The sequence below is a fragment of the Argiope bruennichi genome, chromosome 4, assembly GCF_947563725.1.
Source record: "Argiope bruennichi chromosome 4, qqArgBrue1.1, whole genome shotgun sequence".
NCBI lineage: Eukaryota > Metazoa > Arthropoda > Arachnida > Araneae > Araneidae > Argiope > Argiope bruennichi.
The window spans coordinates 102,365,357-102,387,266 of NC_079154.1; the positions used below are offsets into that span (position 1 = coordinate 102,365,357).

General features: G+C 28.9%; 1 protein-coding gene across 1 annotated transcript in view; it reads left to right on the forward strand.

The window, feature by feature from the left end:
• Positions 1 to 351: 351 nt before the first annotated feature.
• Positions 352 to 21,910, forward strand: part of LOC129966392 (uncharacterized) — a 53,263-nt gene continuing 31,704 nt past the window's right edge. The window contains exons 1-5 of the mRNA XM_056080815.1: positions 352 to 633; positions 2,960 to 3,116; positions 10,570 to 10,738; positions 14,475 to 14,657; positions 18,044 to 18,285. Of these exons, the coding sequence (XP_055936790.1) occupies positions 595 to 633; positions 2,960 to 3,116; positions 10,570 to 10,738; positions 14,475 to 14,657; positions 18,044 to 18,285 (790 nt within the window). The 5' untranslated portion in view covers positions 352 to 594. The remainder of the gene's footprint in view (positions 634 to 2,959; positions 3,117 to 10,569; positions 10,739 to 14,474; positions 14,658 to 18,043; positions 18,286 to 21,910) is intronic.

A 21,910-nucleotide genomic window follows, 5' to 3' on the forward strand; every position in this document is an offset into this window, starting at 1 on the left:
AATATCAGATAATAGTATTTAAAGGAAAACGACTTAAGAAAAACGGTCATAGTCATAGTAACAGTTGATATTCATTTTTATTCTATTCATGTGTAAATAATTTTCGAGGCCGCAACGTACAGCTTTCGATAATTACGTAATATTCAATAAAAAATAAAATAAAAGGGCAGTTGAAAAGCACGTGAATTTAACAAAAAGATGAAAAAAGAATCGGAGAGCGACATATTGAAGAAATGTCACTATTTTATCATGATAAATATTGCTCTCAGACAGATAATAAAAGATGAAAGATAATATCAATTACCCTATCATTGTTCGTAAGCATTATTTAGTTCAAACGATTTTTATTACGTTTTTGGCATGAAATCGTTTGCTACGCTGAAAAGAACAAAAGAAAAATCGAGATATTATCTTCTGACCGCGAGACTCTTGATAAGTTTTTTTCCCATCAAGGACTTATATTTGCATTTTTATGATATAACGATTACATCACTGCCGCTGCTCTGACATCGACAGTTCAAACAGCTGAGTGAAGGTTGATCTTACCTGTTTACTAGGACTAACAGAAAAGCGAGGAGCTTGTGAGTTAGAGAAATGGAGACGGAAACAGTTAAAAGCAGAACACTTCCACAAGTATGTCTCGAATATTTTCTAATGATATTTTCTTTTATTATATATAAAATATAAAAGATTTATTAATGATCATAATGAAGTAAAATCCGGAATGCAATGTTTATCTAAACAAAATTCAGCTATTCTCTATTTATAATATTTAAAATCGTCTGATGGAATGCGAAACATGGAATATTGTTTGTAAGAAATAATATGATTTTATATCTAATATTCTACAAAAAATTTCAATTTTGTCGAAATTATTTTGGTAATATAATAAGCAAGATTATTATATTATTTCTAAGTTAATTAAGTCATAGATATTCCGAGAAATGCTTCAAAACAATACAAATATAAAAAATTCTATTTAGTGTCAATAATGAAACAAAATAAAATAAATTAAATTAAATTAGAATTGCTAAATAATGCAACAGTAGATTACATATATAGCAATTTTAATTGCTTGTTTTTAAAATGATGAGATTAAATACGAAACATATTATATATATATTTTTTTGCTCTACAATGTTCTATCACATTAAACTTTCTGAAAGTATCTTTCTTTAGAATTTTTTTTATTAATTAATAATTAAATTAAATAAATAATATCTGTAGTGGTGTGATTATTTAACAATATTAGACTATTTATTTTTATAGATGTGTGAAAACGATAAAGCATAATATGCTTTTTATTACGAAATGTTATTTTTTTCATGTTTAACTTCTTAGAACTTTTTAACATTTTAAAAATGTTTGAGATATATGATATTGAAAATTATATTTAAAGGTTTAGTTTCCTTTCTTTATAATAACTTGATTTTTTTAGATCTTTTTATTATGTTTATAATATTTTTCCTTTTGTAAAAGGTTTAAGAAACTGTTCTAAACTATAACCTAATTTGATAATGTAACGAAAGTTTGAAGGCTTTTTTATCACTTTCAAATATAAAAATTGCATGAAATATTTAGCATACACTTAGTCAAGTACTTGAAAGCTATTACTTATTGCCTCTTAGCGTTAAACTATTGTTAAACTGTTGAGAAGCATAGTAAAAGTTTTTTTTAAACTTTTATTAATGTGTTATTAGCATTCTTATTTTTTACGTCTTTTTAACATATTATCGTATATATCTTTATTTGAAGCATTTGCACAAACATGAATTTAGTAAGAAAAGAATTTATTTTGAAATCTATCATAGTTTTCTTACTACAATTCTCCTTTTAATGTAGCATTTCTTTTTCAAAATATTTAAAGTGCATTTATTCTACATTAAAAAGTTACTTGTAAATTTTTACCGTTACAGTTTTTCCTTCGGTAGGTTATTTCATGCAAGCATAATTTATGCGAGTAGATAGAGGAAATTTAGCCTCTATTTGGTTGTCTTCAAATATTGAACAAATAACTGGAAGTTGTAAAATAAAAGTTTTCTAGTGAAATATAAGATTCTTGAAGACAAAACATTTCTATTTCGGTCATTTATTTTTAAAAATGATCAAATAAAGTGTTATTCCATAGAAAAATATTCTGTGCCAGTATCGGTACATCTGTTCTCTATAAACAAATAAAAGATAAATAAAATTTTATTGAGAAGAATTCTTTTCTAATAATGCCTTTTGAAGCATGTGTCTTAGAGAAAAACGATTCTTTTGAATTGGAAAGGAAGATTTTATCTAAATGAATATTAATTCTTTACTAATCCTCATTAGAAAGTTCTATGAAGAACGTAAGTAAATAATAGATATATGTTTTCACTGGTAATAATAAATGTAATAAATTAAGTAACTAGTAATATAAATGCAAATTAATTTTTATCGCCCTTCAAACAGGAAATGCTGAATCAAATTTGTATTAATAATGATAATCATATATTTATTATTATTAACAAAAATGCTTTTTATCAATAATAATAATTGCATCATGGCAGATAAAAATGTCTGCAATGAAACAAGTTAAATTGCTGAATCTGTTTAGGTAAAAAAGTAATATCACAAGTTATTGAGAAGAAATAAAAGATGTATTTTTTTAAAAAGGTAGGCGAATTATAAATTTATAATAATTCTTATTTATTTATTTATTTCACTATATTTTTTCTCAAGTTTAATTATACAAAACATTACTTAAAATATTAAAATTTCTAATAATATTCGTTCTTAATAAATAGATTTCATTAAAATGAGAAACTTTTAGTTTTAAATGATAAAGGCTTTCAATTAATATAAATATATTAATTATAATTGTTGTATTGTATAGTAATAAAATTGTTGCTGTGTTGTATTAAATTATTGATTATTCTCGTAGATTTTTTCTACGATATTTTTCGTTAAAACATATTACATTGCATTACAGTACTCAGACAGCTCCCCGTATGGTTCCATCAACGGTAACAATGGAACGACGGAAAACTCCAAAAAAGGTTTATCTTTATGGCTGGCCTCTATCTTCATCGTTGGTGAAATGGCAGGCAGTGGAGTTCTCGCTTTGCCAAGAGCTGTGGCAGATGCAGGTGATTTATGGTTAATTTCTTCAAAAGTAGGCCTTACTCTAGCATTTTTTATTTATTTTTTATAGGTGAAGATATATAATTCCTTAGGTGGCAATTTCTTTTATCTGATGTATGTATAAAAAAAGATTAAAGAAATGTAGAATCGTTATTTTACTGCCGGCTGTCATCATTCTGACAATTTCCTTCTTTTTCTTTCTTTTATTTTTGTCTCACTTTTTGATGTAAAAAGAAAATGGTGCTGCAATGCATGAAAATTTTCAAATAGTTTTGTAGCAATACAAAATGAAGTTCCGAATAAATAAAAAATAATTTTAGTATAATATTTAAAATGTTCATTCAAATAATAATTTAATTTTTTTAAATTAAACAAAGTGCCAGCGTTCAGAATAAGAAACAGTTATTTTGGAATGATTTTTCATTTCTAAAATTTTAACTGCTGCTCAAATGATTTTTGAATCCATGATCGCAAACTCAAATTTGGATGTGAAAATTACGTCAAAAAAAAACTTTATCTATACTTATTTTTACTTTAGAACGAAATCCATAACTTAAAGATTTTTTACTTTGTAAAGCTTCCGAATATTTTCATGGGTTTAGAGTCTAATTTAAAATAAATTAGTCATTTTTTTTATTCTGTTAGGTATAATACATGTTCCAAGTAGAGATCTGCATTGGTTGTACCTGAAAAGCTTGCATTTTCCTTCAAGTGGAGTACTAATTTTTAAACTTAATATTCTTGACGATTTTCCTTAGTGTACTAATTCTTAAACTTACTATTCTTGCCGATTTTCCTTAGAGTACTAATTTTTAAACTTACTATTCTTGGCAATTTTCCTTAGAGTACTAATTTTTAAACTTACTATTCTTGACGATTTTCCTTAGAGTACTAATTTTTAAACTTACTATTCTTGACGATTTTCCTTAGAGTACTAATTTTTATACTTACTATTCTTGACGAAGTACCAAATGCATTTAGAAAGAATTCTGAGTTTTCTTTCCGATCTTTCAAATAGAAAAGTAACAATGTAGTTAACCAAAATTGTCATATTATAATCAACGCTGGACTTGTTTTTTTCCTTAGCCAAATGTAAAGGAAAAACAATCCGGATATCTGATTGAGTAAGCAGAGATCACTATTTCTTTCATTTTTTTAAGGTTTCATACAATTCTTTATAAAACCACAGTCACATTGTTGACCGATGATGAACATCCTTCAAATAATTGAATGCTGTCAGATTTTAAAAACAAAACCTTTATTCGCCTTAAAAAATGTTAGAACAGCATCACATTATCTATAAAGAAACTTTTCTCCGTGCAAGCTAAGCATTGTTTATTATCATCTGAAAAGTGATTCAGCATTAACTTTGCACAAAAGCGATCTTGAATACCATAACATTAAGGTGTCGGAAATGCTTTCTTTAGAAGATAGGACAAAAAAAAATGCAAAAAGAAGAATAAGAAAGTGTAAAAAAGTATTTTATTCATGAAGTTTCAATTAAAAAGATTAGAAAAGCTACATTACATTACAGCACCTATATCTCCGTTTTTAGATAGAGGGTATAGATTTAGTCAAACTTTATTTTTTTAAAATAAAATGACAAATACAAGAAAGAAAAAAAAATGAAAAAAAAATACTTTTTACAAAATTTTAGCTACAAAATTATTAGGCAGATTTGATACTAATGTTGCATAGATTCCTTAACATTTTCAATCTCAGATCTCTTTGAGAGCTGCAAAGACGCTAGCGATAAGGTCTTTCAACTGATTCAATGGGAATCACGCATTGTTTTGATTTTATATGATATCATAAGGAAAAGTCGTGAGTCAATTCGATCTAGGTCAATGAATCGCTTCATCACACTCGATTCAGTGCTGTTCAAATATAATGTTTAATATTTATCGAACTCCTCTGGCAAAAAGAGCAAAATAACTTACTTATTCAGGAATATATTTTCTTTGCAGAGTTCAGCTGAACTTTCTACTGAAACACCACATTTGTCTTAATACATAGACGAAAGAGACGTGAAGTAAGCTCTTCTGAAATTTCCAAAAATGCTAACCAAAAAAAGTTACAGTTAAATATTTCAGTGCTACTTTTGTACATTCCGGATCCAATACAACGCTCTCTATTGCGTGAAGAAAGCATTTCTTGCTCTGCAATATTATGTGATACTAAATTGGTCTTGTACACCTATTTCTGACAAAAGTTTATTGTTTGATTTATAATTGTTGACTGATTCTTCTCTTGTGTTTTTTGCCCCACCCCCTCCCCAAAGTATAATGCAGCAATACAACTTTTATGTTTGTAGAAATCCCTAAAAATGACTCTTAATTTCTCATATTTATTTTTTAATAAACGAATAGACAATGAGAAAATGACGAATTGACAAATGTTTTGATCTGATGATAAATATATTTTGATTTTGTGGGGTCGTTAAAGGTTCAGTAAAAAGTCCGAATTAGTGTAACAGTTATTCATTTACAAGTTACGTTACACATCGACAATTTGCATACAAAATTTTGGAATAATTTTAAGGTATATGTAAGATTATGCAGTACATGCTGTCGCCTAACCTGAACTGAGTCATAGCCCTACAAGGCTTCAAAAGACGCTGTCTCTGTGTTATCATAGTCAGTTATGGTTATTATTACAAGACAAAACGACTACAAGTTAATAAATATATTTCAGACTAATTTTTTTTTTCATCTCATTGAATTTGGAAAAGAAATTTCTAATATGTTTGTCTATTTGCGGAAGAGTATGCTAGGTTATTTGCTTATGTTTATGTACTAGAAGGGCTTCTGACCTTAAGAAAATTTGGCATACCAAATACCAAAATTGATTGACCAAATACCAAAATTGGAGACTTTTAAGAAATTCTGGATTAATTTCATCAAAGGTACTTTCTTTGTTGTATGTACTCGTTATTCTATTTAAACTATAAGCCACAAAAAAAGATTATTTCCAATATCCATGATAATATTCACATCAAATGAAATTACATGTACATTTAAATACTTTACTTTTTATTTGAATGTATCAAAAGAAGTATACATAATCATCTTGATGATTTTTCAAATACACAAATAAATCTATTTAATGAGAATATATTTATTTGTGTCTGCTTTAATATAATAAACATGGCCAGTGGAAACTTTGTGCACAAATATTTGAAATTTAAAAAAAAATTATGTGAAAATGGAAGAAGAGGAGCTACAATAACAAACGAAATGAATGAAAAGATAAAATTCCATGAAGTGAAGGTCACTTTTTGAGGCGGATGTGGATTTGCTAATATACTGTCAGGAAAAACAAGAATACGAAATAAAAAGAAACAATAGTTACAAACCATTGCTGAATGAAATTATGCTGAAGAAATACAGTTGAGAAATCGAGGATATTCGTTCAGTATACTTACTACACAAAGCACACTCGTGATATCCTAATGCAGGTGTTTACGAAAAAAAGTTGATGGACAGTATTTCCGATATTTTTCTAATGATCTGAAATAGAAACTGTTTCCTCTGTTGATGAATATTATAGAAAAAGTACGGAATTTCTTTTCTGGTATTTTGAACCTATATTTTTCTGCTTTTAAAAAATAAAAGAGAAAAAAAAAAGATTGATTTTCTTTACCTGTGGCTCAATATTATCATTTGTTGATGAAAATTACAAATCGCTTATTCTAGGTTGAAATAATTAATAAAAATTCTAAAACGGAGAGGTATTCTACCTGTGATTAATAAGAACTGTTCTGATATTTCTGTTATATGGTATATCAGTTATGTTTCTATTGCTTAATTTTTGTTTTTGTAAGAGTTTAATTTAACAAGTAATAATACTTTTAAGGTTTTTATAAGGAAGCATTTATATTTCCCGATAATAACCTTTGATTTATTGCATAGTTATTTTCCAGACCTGAAAAAGCTACTTTTTCAATAATTTCATGCATAAAAGCATTTTATATAACTAAAAGTCATTTATTTCATTTACTAATGGAAAAATATTACAACATACATAAGGCAAATAACTGTAAATATTTATTTTTTATTTACGGAATTTAAATTTACTTTTAGCAATTAACTTTATAAAATTATATGTACTAGAAATCATTCAAGCGTAAAACTAGAGAATTTTTGAATGAAATTGCCCTGAAGGTATTATACTATCCTCAAATCAGCTCATGTCTAGAATATTGTAGCCTTATTTGGAATAATAATCACCGTACAAAATTCAAATTTTTAAAGGGTATTCAAACCAATTTCTTGCGATATTTGCTTTATAAAAAGTGGATTTTATTCTCAAGTTATTTCGTGTTTAATTTTCCTAGTTTGAGTTGAAGACGAGATGTTTCTTGTGTTCTATTCTTTTATAATTTTATCATTGGTTCTGTAGATTGCCCTGATATACTGAGCTCTATAGACATCTCAGAGCATGTAAGATCTCACCGAATACTTCTTTAAATGTTTATTATAAAGTTATTGCATTAATAGACTCACTTCATATAAATTTTATAAGAATCTTAACAAGATCTCCAAGAAACTTGACATTCATCATACGACTCCTAGTGTTTTTAAAGCGACTTGTTTTCAACTTTTATTTATATGACATTGCTTTTTTTAATTGACTTAAATTTAATATTTTTTTAATGCTTGACTACTCATTATATTTAACGATATCTCATACTGAGATATTTATATGTGCTCGTGTTTCTTTTTTAGTATTGTACTTGTGTGTGTTTTACTTTTTAACCCATGCTAGATATTTACATTTTACTTATATATACTTTTGAATTTTGTAATTCTGTATTCTCTGTTGATGTTTTTTTACATATGTTTTAATTTGCTTTGTGTTTGTGTTATCTGTGTGTTTTTGGCTCATGCCCTCTATCATCTTTGTCTTCTTTGTAGTGAGCTTATTTTAAATAAATAAATTATGCTACAAATTATGCAGGAAATTTGCCTTTTTCATCCAGGTTTATTCTTATAGATTTTACTTGAAATTATAAAGTCAAAAATGTAACTAAATATCAATAAAGAAGAATGAATTGTTTTTCAACAACATTTTTCATTGTCTGTAAGGAGACTTTTTCATTTAGAATCGAAACTTATATTCACCTTCCCACACATTTTAAATAAAAAATTCTAACTGATTTATAATGCAAATATTTTTCACACATTATGCAATATTTCCCTTGGGAAGTTTTAAAAAAATAATTACCATCTGTGTAGTAATTATACTAAGAAACCAAATTAAATTCCAGCTGTGTAACAATTAAACCAAGTTACCAAATTTTGCAAAAATTAATTACCAAGAAACAATTATTATAGATTTTTTAACTAATATTAATAAATATATAATATTATTGCTGATAATTTCTGCTGGCCATTAAAACTGTAACATCATGAAGGAAAGAAAATACATATTTATTGTACGTGAACAGTATGGCATGAAGACAAATTGATTAAATTTACTAGCAATTCGGGGGTTTACAGGGGTGCGAAATTAGTAGAAACAGCTACCATCCTTGGAAACTAAAACTATTTCATTATAGTTAACAGAGTTTTAATAGGTAAATAAAATTTTCGAATTAATTATTTATAATATTTTACAAGCGACTGCAGTGTCTTGTATCATTTCTTCTATTATGCGACAAAAAAAAACTAACAATTTACATATTTATATTAGTTACAGCTATCTCGTTTTACCTGATACTTATTCAATTCCTGTTTTTGTTATTAATAAGGGTAAAGAAGGCTAATTATGAGGCCGAAAAATTATACTATATGCGAAGTTATCCACGTACATTATGATCATGTACCTCCCTCATAGTGTTGTCTATATTGTTGCAAGTTCTGTTTCGTCCTAATCCTGGATGCTGGAAGGAGAAAAAAAGAGTTAAACTGAAATATATTTCTTCGAGGTCATTTAAATAAAAAATTCAATGGCAACAAGGCTGAAAGTAGTTGCCCTTGACAAACTTGTATCTTTTGGCTTTCACTTCAACGAATTTGCAGACAGTCTGTCTTGTGATAAATGATTTCATTTATTCTTCTCCAGATATATTTTTTTTTATTCTTGCATTTGATAAATCGTATTAGGTAATTCGTCCTCGTAAATTTATAAACCAAACTCCGAACTCTTTTCTTTGTCGATCCATAATTCATGGTTTTATATCTATAGGCTTTTTAAAGACTGCTTTTTAAGTAATAGCTTTCTAGTTCGTACGAATATCATATTTGTGTTTTTATTTCCCAAATTTTTTTCAACTGCCGAATTATAGTGCAAATTAAAGTTAAACATTATACACGACGTATTAATTGAAATTTTCTTTTTCTCCTGCAGTACGTACAAATTAATTTGCTTATATATAACTTCAAACTTAATATTTTAGTGTTTTTTTTTTTATCTTGTCTTGCTCCGTGACATGATAATGTAATCTGAGAAATGACCATGACGATTGACATCACACATCTTGGATTAATGATCCATAGTATGAGACATTATAATTTGCATTTTTAATACGTAGTAATCTTTATAGATTAAATTTGAATTTAATAATAAAAGTTAGTTTTACGTACTGAATAATATTGTATTAATATATATATAATATTTAATTATACATATATATAATTTTATATATATATATAATTTACATTAATATATATTTCAATTTAATTAATTTCCAAGATTTTATCTTAATTTAGCCCATAGTAACTTCATTCTAAAAATATTCTCTTATTTCTTGATCCAATTCCACTTTCTCTACTTAATTAATTCAAGTGTAGCTTTGTAAAATTGCTGAATCGGCTACAAGCCTAACTTTCCCACACTCCGAGTGAAGTAAGAAAATACCGCTGACGAGACAAATTCTTTTTTAAAAGATCCCTGTGTTTCTGCTGCCTTGTCGACGCGTGTAGCAAAAATCCCTATCGAAATCTTAATAATATATTAGCACTGTAAAGAAATACTTTCCCTATCAATTTCTCAGGTTATATAAGACCAGGGATAAAATGTCCGAGAGCTTTTTCCTCATTCCTCTTTGCGTGGTTCTGTGTTGTGTGTGTGTTCATCGCTTGTACATATGCCTGTTTCCCCAAAATGAAATAAAACGACGTCACGAAATCGAAAGTCTTTTCACTGTCTTCAAAACTGCAAACTGCTTCACATAAAATAATGCTTACATAAATAAATATATATATATATATATATATATATATATGAAAAATTTTACTTTTTACATCAATATTAGAATTTTGCAGCTTTACTCATAGACAAGGTTTGAATAATAAACCATAACAAGTTTCTATTGGTGAATAGAAAGGTAGTTTAACTATTTGCTACAAATGCTCTGATTTTGAAAATATAAAGAGCGAGTAAGAGCATTAACCTTGATCACAGTGTACATGATATTTTCATTTGACAATGAAATTTATAAATGCTTCTTTCTAGGTTGGGGTGGAATCGGCTTGATATTCTTCTGCGGAGGGATATCCTTATACTCCGGTATCTGTTTGGGGCATTGTTGGTCAATGGTGGAGGAAAGATACGAAGGGTACAAAGAGAAGAGCAGATATCCATATCCATGCATTGCGGAGAAAGCCTACGGAATGAAAATGAGGTAAGTTGTAGGAAATTAGATAACCATGATAAACGAATTAAAACATTGTTTGCTAATAAAAGGTTGTTGATGCAACCTTTAGGAAATGTGCAGAATGAACGCATTATTTCTAAATAAAATTCAAATTTTGTCAATCTTAATATATATAAATTGCGTGTCACGTTGTTTGTCCGCGATGGACTCCTAAACTACTTAACCGATTTTAATCAAATTTGCACACCGTGTGCAGTTTGATCTAACTTAAAAGATAGGATAGCCCTTTTTTGGAATTTTTAATTAGAATTTTAATTATTAATTAAAAACTAACTTTTCCGCCAAAAAAATATTTTCATTTTCCCCACCGCCAAATGAGTACGGCTTCAGTTTTTTTCCCCCAACAGTCATGAGGCTAGGCTTAAGATTTTTCGGCTAATTATTGGAAACTATTCTATTTATTTTCTTATTGTTTGATGCATTTAAAATTAAACATTGTTAATGAATCGATCTTTCAGATTCATTCTTAAGTACTTTTGAATTAAAATAAAACAGAATAAAGGAAATTAAAAATTTCTAACCTGCATAGCGTTACCCCAACTGGCGTAGAAAAACTCACGCATTTGCGTTACCGTAACTGGCGTTGAAAATTCCCGCATGCGCATTGTGTTCTGATTGTTGACATGACAACCATTATCAACGGATGATTTAAATTATTTTTAGGTTAGTTGCATGTTTTTGTAATTAAATTGTATTTATATTAGTTATATATTTTTTGTATACGCTTATAGTTTTAAGTACATCGTTTTTTTAGTTTTTTTTAACCTGTTTTCAACCGATTATTTTAAACGATTCGTTTTATTTTCTTAGTGTTTGTTGCATTTAAAATGAAACATTGTTAATGAATCGTTCTGGTCATAATGAATCTGAGAATATTTTGTTGACAAATTCTTGAGATATTACATAAATTAGGAAAGATATTCTTTAGTGGCCATAAAGTTTAAACGCTCAGTGACTGTTTTCAGTAATCGTATTACAAAAAAAATATTTTGTTTCAGTAAAAAATATTATTATATTAATTGCAGATCAATCCTTTCCACTTTAATTTATAGTATAAATTCTACGGGAACTAACAGAAAATTAGAGAGATACATATTACGTTATGACTGAAGGCGTTTATAATATTATGAGAGAATTATATGACTATAAAAATTGGAAGTTTTAAAATATTTTGATGAAGAAGCTATTAATGTAGGAATTACATAAAATATGTAATTATTAAAATTTTAACGAACATTAAGATTGGCGAACTGGCTGGTCGCCAAAGGCGGCTAGTTTATTATATTTAGCGAGTAATCCCAAGTTGACTACCTCGACTCACCTTGAGACACACGAATAAATCTGAGTGATCGGATCACTGCGACAGCATTGGTGGGAACTGAGGTTAAGTCCTAAAGGCCATCACAGGTCACGGTATGACCATTCCCTTAGGCGGTATGCCCCGTCATCGATAGAGGGAAGTCGACCCCACACCATTTCTGTATCCACCCGGATAGTGAGATCCAACCACAATACCATGAGCTTCTCATCCACTAATCTGAAATGCCCCCGTTGGGATATTTAGAGAGTAAGCCCAAAATCCGTGATCAGGCAAGGATTCGATCTTGCAATCTGACAGATGAATTCGTAACAGCATATAAATTATGAAAGGTTATAGTAATTAAGTGTAGTAATAGTAATAATTAAATATGATGTAAAATAATAAAGATTATACATAAATAAAAGCATTCTAAACGAAAATATTTTATAAATATGCAAAAAAAAATAATAATGTGCAGTAAGCTTTTTACATATTATTTATATGAAATGATAATACTGTGATTTATTTTTGAAAAGTAACATTTTAGTTACTGTTAGGTAAGTGTACATTATTGCATTCAAAATCTAAATGAAAAATGGTTACACCAACAGCAACTGTCGAAAGAAATGCTAATTAAAATAATTTTTATTCTGTTTTCAAATTCTTTTTTTTTTTTTTTTGTTTGTTTGTGAAAGATTTAGCAAAATTGCACATTTAATTCGTTTAGAAAAAAATAGGCATTGTATCAGATAAATTTTCTGCTATGCTGTTTATTTTACTACGCAGAAGTTTGTCTTCCCCAAAAGTTCACAGAACGCTGGTCATCTGTCTTGGAAAACTTATTCCAAAATAGAAAAAGAAAGAAGAAAAAAACTGTCAATTGTATTCTATCCCATTATCACTCACAGATTTTTGCATTTCATTTCTGATTACAGAAATCAAAAAATCATTATGAAGGTCATATCATAATGACTTTGCCGATTTTCTCATTACTATTCCAATTCTCATAAAATTAATTCTTAATATTTTTTAAATGTGGTTTTAAAGGTTAAAATCTTTAATCTGTAGATAGAAAAATTAAAAACTGACAGAACAATTACTGGTAAATAAATTTACGATTTTTAAATATTTTCAAAAAAGTAATTATATTCCATTGCTTTAAATGATGAATTTTTTTTAAATTTCATTTCTTTGTTTATTCCAATTACAAAGAAGAAAAAAAGAAAGTCTAAGTATTAAGCATTGTCATATTTCTATTACGATTTACGAATTAATAAAAACATTTATTGCTTTTATAGAGCTCAAAACTTATTAAAACATTGTGTAAATTAGATATCACTTGAAGATTTTTTTTTCTATGATAGTGTTAACAAGTTATGAGATAAGATAATAGTGTGCTTATTCAACCTTCTGCATTAACAAATAATCTATGTGTTTTTTCAGCTTTCTATATTTAAGAAAATTATGAGATAAGATAATAGTGTGCTTATTCAACCTTTTGCATTAACAAATAATATATTTGTTTATTCAGCTTTCTATATTTAAGAAAATAATGAGATAAGATAATAGTGTGCTTATTCAACCTTTTGCATTAACAAATAATATATTTGTTTATTCAGCTTTCTATATTTAAGAAAATAATGAGATAAGATAATAGTGTGCTTATTCAACCTTTTGCATTAACAAATAATATATTTGTTTATTCAGCTTTCTATATTTAAGAAAATAATGAGATAAGATAATAGTGTGCTTATTCAACCTTTTGCATTAACAAATAATATATTTGTTTATTCAGCTTTCTATATTTAAGAAAATAATGAGATAAGATAATAGTGTGCTTATTCAACCTTTTGCATTAACAAATAATATATTTGTTTATTCAGCTTTCTATATTTAAGAAAATAATGAGATAAGATAATAGTGTGCTTATTCAACCTTCTGCATTAACAAATAATATATTTGTTTATTCAGCTTTCTATATTTAAGAAAATAATGAGATAAGATAATAGTGTGCTTATTCAACCTTTTGCATTAACAAATAATATATTTCTTTATTCAGCTTTCTATATTTACAAATGTTTCCTAATTGTTTTGAACAAATAATATATTTGTTTATTTAGCTTTCTATACTAACAAATGTCTCTTAATTGTTTTGAACAAATAATATATTTATTTATTCAGCTTTCTATATTTAAGAGAATAATGAGATAAGATAATAGTGTGCTTATTCAACCTTCTGCATTAACAAATAATATATTTGTTTATTCAGCTTTCTATATTTACAAATGTTTCCTAATTGTTTTGATATTCATATAACTTGATAAATCCTTTATTTCATAAAAGAAAACAATATGTCCATAGCTTTTGTATGCTTATATCGAAGTTTTGCTTGTTTTTTTTTAGATATTTTGTCTCGTTCTGTATTGACATTAATCTTTTTGGAGTGGCAGTAGTATTTTTACTTTTATCCTCCCAGCTGATTGGTACTTTAGCAGCGTCTTGGGGAATTTCATTTTGCTACTGGATCCTGATCTTTGCTGCCATATTGTGTCCTCTAATGTGGCTTGGAACACCTGAAGATTTTTGGTGAAGTAAATTTATCTTAAACTTTCTTAAAGAATAATAAAAACCTAATGTGTATTATTATAAACTAAAAACTTAATGTGCATTTTTATAAATAATTTTATTAAAAATAATAGAAATTTCATTTCATTTCATAAATGTGTAGCACCTGAAAGACAAAAAATACCTATAAATGAACTATTGAATGTTTCATCAGTAAAAGAATTCAGAATTTGTCATGTTTTTTAGCAAGATAAAATCAGCAAGAAAGATCTCTTCACAACTTTCTGGTATTCTTAAAATATAGAGTCTGGGGTTGTGAGGTAGATGGCAAACCCTCGAGTTTCTTGCAAAACCCGCAAGCGTGAATCCTTCTCCTAACCATCTTCTATCTGTAGCGACGCAATTGGCCCCACTCTGTATTTTTAAATATCATGAATAAAACTGAGTATGAAATTTGGGCGAATTCATTTCAAACAACTTGGGACAAATTTCAATATAAATCTACAATTTTGGACACGTAAATCATACCAAATTTCATTTATCTAAATCTCTGTGTTTTTCAGTTATCGTGTTCATATGCAAGAACACATTGATTTACGGATGCTTACTCTTAAAATATATTTGGTTTAAAAATTTTATATCCATTTACTATTTAATGATAAATCTGAATATCAAATTCCCTCTATATCGGTCTTTGCCCTTTTTTCGAGTTATTGTATTCATACACAGGTGAACAGATGACCAGATCTCTCTTCGACAGATTTCATTCAACTTTTGATGAAAATCTGTTAAACTGGTGTTATGATTACACACCATATTTCATCGCTTGCATCTAATGTGTGTGTGAGTTACTGTGCTCACAGATAGACAAACATATTGTTAAAAGTTTGCAAATCCATGTATGTATGTAAATTACGTATGAGAGAAAGTAAAAAGGACTTCATAATGAACGCTGTTTATGTACATAAAATACTTAAATTCGTCACTGAACCACACTGAATAAAAGTTCTTTAAGAATAAAACAAGAATCCATTCTCTGCATATTTCAAACTAGCCGCCTTTGGCGACCAGCCGGTTCGCCAATCTTAATGTTCGTTAAAATTTTAATAATTAAATATTTTATGCAATTCCAACTTTAATAGATTCTTCAGCAAAATATTTTAAAACTTCAAATTTTGATAGTCATATAATTCACTCATAATATTATAAAGGCCTTCAGTCATAACTTGATATGTATCTCTCTAATTTTCTGTTACCCCTCTGTAGAATTTATGCTTTAAATTAAAGTTTAAATGATTCATCTGCAATTAATATAATAATATTTTTTACTGAAACAAAGCATTTTTTTAAATAATATGATTACTGATAATAGAGTCACTGAGCGTTTAAACTTTATGGGCACTAAAGAATATCTTTCTTAATTTATGTAATATCTTAAGAATTTGTCAACAAAGTTTTCTCAGATTCATCATGAACAGATCGATTAATGAACAATGTTTCATTTTAAATGCATCAAACACTAAGAAAATAAAATGAATCGTTTAAAATAATCGGTCTAAAACAGGTTTAAAAAAACTACTTAAAAAATGATGTACTTAAAACTATAAGCATATACAAAAAAATATATAACTAACATAAATACAATTTAATTACAAAAGCATGCAACTAACCTAAAAATAATTTAAATCATTGAAAACAGGTTTAAAAAAACTACTTAAAAAACGATGTACTTAAAACTATAAGCATATACAAAAAATATATAACTAACATAAATACAATTTACTTACAAAAGCATGTAACTAACCTAAAAATAATTTAAATCATCTGTTGAAAGTGGTTGCCATGACAACAATCAGAGCAATGCGCATGCGTGAATTTTCTTCGGAAACTTCTTTTCCCTTTCCAGCTGTGTTGCCATTGAAACCGGCGCACAGCTGTTTACACGTTTATGTTTATCTATTCAGATTTTATAACATCTAATCAGAGTAACGGTGAATATCAGTGTGTTCGTGTTCGTCAATAAATGTTAATTTTTTTAATATCATGATTAACGAAAACAGAGTCACTGAGCATTTAAACCTTATGGGAACTAAAAAATATCTTTCTTAATTTATGTAATATCTCAAGAATTTGTCGACCAACCGGTTCGCCAATCTTAATGTTCGTTAAAATTTTTATATTTAAATATTTTATACAATTCCTACTTTAATAGCTTCTTCATCAAAATATTTTAAAACTTCAAATTTTGATAGTCATATAATTCACTCATAATATTATAAAGGCCTTCAGTCATAACGTAATATGTATCTCTCTAATTTTCTGTTAGCACCCGTAGAATTTATGTTTTAAATTAAAGTGGAAAGAATTAATCTGCAATTAATATAATAATATTTTTTACTGAAACAAAGAATTTTTTTATAATCTGATTAATGAAAATAGAGTCACTCAGCGTTTAAACTTTATGGGCACTAAAGAATATCTTTTTCAATTTACGTATTATCTCAAGAATTTGTCAACAAAATTTTCTTAGATTCATCATGAGCAGATCGATTCATTAACAATGTTTACTTTTAAATGCATCAAACACTAAGAAAATGAAACGAATCGTTTAAAATAGACGGTTTAAAACAGGTTTTAAAAAAACTACTTAAAAAACGATGCACTTAAAACTATAAGCATATACAAAAAATATATAACTAACATAAATACATTTTAATTACAAAAACATGCAACGAACCTAAAAAAAATTTAAATCCAGTCCGCATTCGTTGATAATAATTCGTCAACACAATGCGGAATTCAGAACACAAAGCGCATGCGTGAATTTTCAACGCCAGTTACGTAACGCAAACACGTGATTTTTTTTCTACACCAGTTGGGGTAACGCTATGCGGATTAGAAATTTTTAATTTCCTTTATTCTGTTTTATTTTAATTCAAAAGTACTTCAGAATGAATCTGAAGGATCGATTAATTAACAATGTTTAATTTTAAATGCATCAAACATTAAGAAAATAAACAGAATCGTTTGAAATAATCCGCCGAAAAATACTAACCCTAGCCTCATTACTGTTGGGAGAAAAAAACTCCGGAAGCCTTACTCATTTGGCGGTGGCGAAAATGGAAGATTTTTTTGGCGAAAAAGTTGGCGGTGGGGAAAATGGAAGATTTTTTTGGCGGGAAAGTTAGTTTTTAATTAATAATGAAAATTCTAATTAAAATTTCAAAAAAAGGGACCCCAGGTGCACATTCCCGACCTCTAAGGTATACATGTACCAAATTTGATAGCTGTATGTCAAATGACCTGGCCTGTAGAGCGCCAACACACACACACACACACATTGAGCTTTATTATAAGTATAGATGAATGAAAATTCTTGTTTTACAATCTATCCCTTCCTGTTCCAGGCCTGCTGCAGTGATAGCTCTCGGAACTACAGTTACTGCGTGCGTGATTTTGATTGTCCTCATCGCCGAAGAAGCAGTCTCTGTAGGAAGTGTGAAGTACCCAGCTCCTTCAGTGAAATCTTTCTTCCTCTCTTACGGGACGATGCTTTTCGCCTTCGGGGGAGCAGCGTCTTTCCCGACATTCCAGAATGACATGAGAGACAGAACCTTGTTTCCAAAGGCAGCGACATTCGGATTTTTGGGTACGAAGTAGTGTTTAGAAATAGAACATTAAAAAATTGAGTGTGTATTCAATCAGTTGGATAGTAATAAGATTGCTATAAGCATGGTATTATTGGTGGTTGATACATATATGTCTTCACGCGTCTTATAGTTAAATAGAGTAATTAAATTCTCAACATACTAACTGATGAAAGGGGAAGATAATAAAAGTGAACCAGAATCACATGGGTGCAGAAACGTCATCCGGCTGAACTAAAAGGCTAAAAGATGCAGAAATAACAAGCTACTAATGAATGAAAATTCTTTATTTGGCGATAGTTTATATTTGGGCAGTAGTGTATATATCTGAAGTTGCACGAAATATTCAAAGTCTTCACCAATTATTAGAATGCACAAATCATGCTGGTTAACATTTCAGGGACATCAGCAGCGACAAATGGAGATTTTTGCTGACATTTGCATGGCTGTTATCTCAGTATTAATAAACTATTATACGTTCTCAACACGGAATTGGAACTTTAAGGACTAAGACTGAAATATATTTATAGCATTTGCTACCCACCAATTCTCTGTTCTACCTAGTCCGTTCGTACACGAGAAACATAATGCTATTTTTTATAAAATTCTGACTTGTTTTTTGTCTCCTACCTCCTTTAATAGTTTGTACATTAAATTTTAAATTGCTCCCAAGAAAGATCATAATGAAGTGAATTCATTTTTAATTCATATATGTACAAAACGTTGATGTTAGGTCTATTTGATAGAGCATGTTTATATATAGCGCAGTTTTCTCCGTTATGTAATTCAACCCTCTCAATTCATCAATTTTTACATAGCTAATAGATATACAGAGCATCATAATTTTTGGTGCGTTTATCTTCAGAAATAGTCATGGTACTTAATATAAAGGACTGGTTATTAATTAATTTTCAAGCAAAAAAACTTTAATATTTTATAATTGAATATCGTGAGTACTTTTCGCATATTTCTTATCTCAACTAACAGTGGTGGTATCCCCGAAATTTTCTCGCATAGTTTCTAATGAAGGTATTATATTCGCACTGCCCTCTTAGTTTAGTTATATTAACCCCGTTTTAAAGTTACACTATGGCTATTTTAAGGCAGACCTCTCAATTCTGAACCGCAGTCAGATGACGAGGACCACCCTCACCACACTTCCACACCGCAGTAACGGGAGGGTATTAGGTTCTGATGATTTAACCGTTCTTTGATGGAATCGGATCTTGACCCTGTAACCTTCGGTTCCCGAAGATGAGACCTTATCAAAAGACCACCGTTTGCTTAATAAAGCTGTGGATTTTAAAGAAATCTATGAGTACACCTAATACTCAGATTTTTATTTTTAGAATTTCGCACATGAAAAATGTGTGCATCGTAGTAAAATAAAGAGAAAATAATATAACTTTTGGACATTTTTTTTCTTGGATCGATTGAAAGCAATATTTGACAGGGAACTACAATTATAATCACAAGATTGCATATCAGATTTCATTTCCTTATCATTTCAAGTTATTGTGTTCTTGAGTTATCGATCTCACATGCATGCGAAAGAACAGACAAAAAAAATGGTTATCTCCAAGATTAATTTCATTCAAAGTTTGATATGAATTTACATTGTAGATGCTAAAACTGCGTACTAAATTTTTACAGTTTTGCTCTTTATATTTTACAAATATCATATTTACTTGTATTAGAATAGACCTACAGCCTTCCTCTAGAGGGATTCAGTTTAAAATTTGATTTAGTTTAGTTTAGTTAACGTCCCGTTATAAAGCAACACTAGGGTTATTTTGGGACGGACCTCGTAATTTTGAACCGCGGTCAGATGACGAGAACGACAGCTGAGCTGGCACGCCCCTCTCCACGCCACACCACACCACACCAGCGGGAGGACGTTTGGCATGACGGATTTAACGTGCAACAGACCCCCTTACACGCCAATTCTTCGGTGGAATCGGGTCTCGAATAAAATTTGATTGAAGACTGCAAATTATGTGTAAAAACAAAATACCAAATTTCAATTCTTCTAACTCAATTCATTTTTCAGTTAGCATGTTCTCAGATATACAGACAGATAAATTTGGATTCAAAAATTTGACTTTCGGTCTGAAAGATCTAAAACATGATGATTTATTAAAATTTCGAATTCGAATTTTTTTGACAATTACAGTGCTTTCTCTTTGTAAACTTCACACACGAGAAAGTAAAAATATTATAAGAATGCAGTATGCAATGAATAAAAACACCAATATTCTTTTAAAGTTTGAAGCATAAACTTTAATAATAATTTGTACATTTGCTCCTAAACTCTTAAAGTTTAACAAATGCCTTTTTAGTAAATGTTTTAATTCTCCTCATAATAACTTAAGTAATCTATCAAAAAGTTAGCTATTTTATCATTTTTATTTTAGTGTCAGCATAATTTATGATAACAATTTATGTCTAAGTTATGCAAATATTGCAAACGAGAACTTCATCAATTGCTTACAAGGACAGTTAGGATAAAATGAATATCATTAGAAAAATTGTATAGATATTAGTTTAAATATTATCGAAAAAATATTATGCACATATTAAAAATTATGCACATCCTGTATGTATTAAAATATTGCATTGTTTTTACTCGCATGTTCTGGCTTACTTTGAAATCTGAAATTAAGAAAAAGATTTTAGTCTTGACAAAGTAAGGTCATTAATTATTACATAACTAACCTTGAAATGATAAAACTAACGATAAGAAAACCAAATATAATTTATTCCTCGGCCTTGTCGATATAAGTTCTAACCAATTTTTTATTGATTATAATAAAATTTATTAGTTTAATTATTATAAATTTATCTCAAGACTTGGCTATACGCAATAAATTTTCTCTCCTATTGCTCATCGACGAACTTTTCTTTAAAATATTTATATAAGAAATTTATATAATTAAAATATTTGCACTTACACTAATAATAATCACCCTGTAGGGTACACGAAAAGGTGAGGATCTGACTAAACCCATCGATGACATGACGTACTTTCTTAGGGAAGGGTTGTACCGTGACCGGTGCCAGTCCCGCCAGTGTTGCTGTTGCTACTGTCCGGTCATTCAGTATTATTTTTCTGTGTGCCTTCGGGTGGGTCGGAGTGTCATTGATATGACTGACATCAGAGTAACCTCGAACTACTCGGTGTCTTACTCTATATTCTTTAAATGGATATTTTTTCTCGAGAAAACTGCACTTACACTAATAATAATCACCCTGGAGGGTACACGAAAAGGTGGGGGTCTGACTAAACCCATCGATGACATGACGTACTTTCTTAGGGAAGGGTTGTACCGTGACCGGTGACGGTCCCGCCAGTGTTGCTGTTGCTACTGTCCGGTCATTCAATATTATTTTTCTGTGTGCCTTCGGGTGGGTCGGAGAGTCATTGATATGACTGACATCAGAGTAACCTCAAACTACCCGGTGTCCTACTCTATATTCTTTAAATGGATATTTTTTCTCGAGCAAAATGCAATGTGGGTCCTAAAATTAAATTGTTATTATGGAATTGACGAGAGCGGCCTGATGATATGAAATGCTTCTTCTAACTTTTCTAATAAAGTTCAGGATATTTTACATTTATCTGTTCAT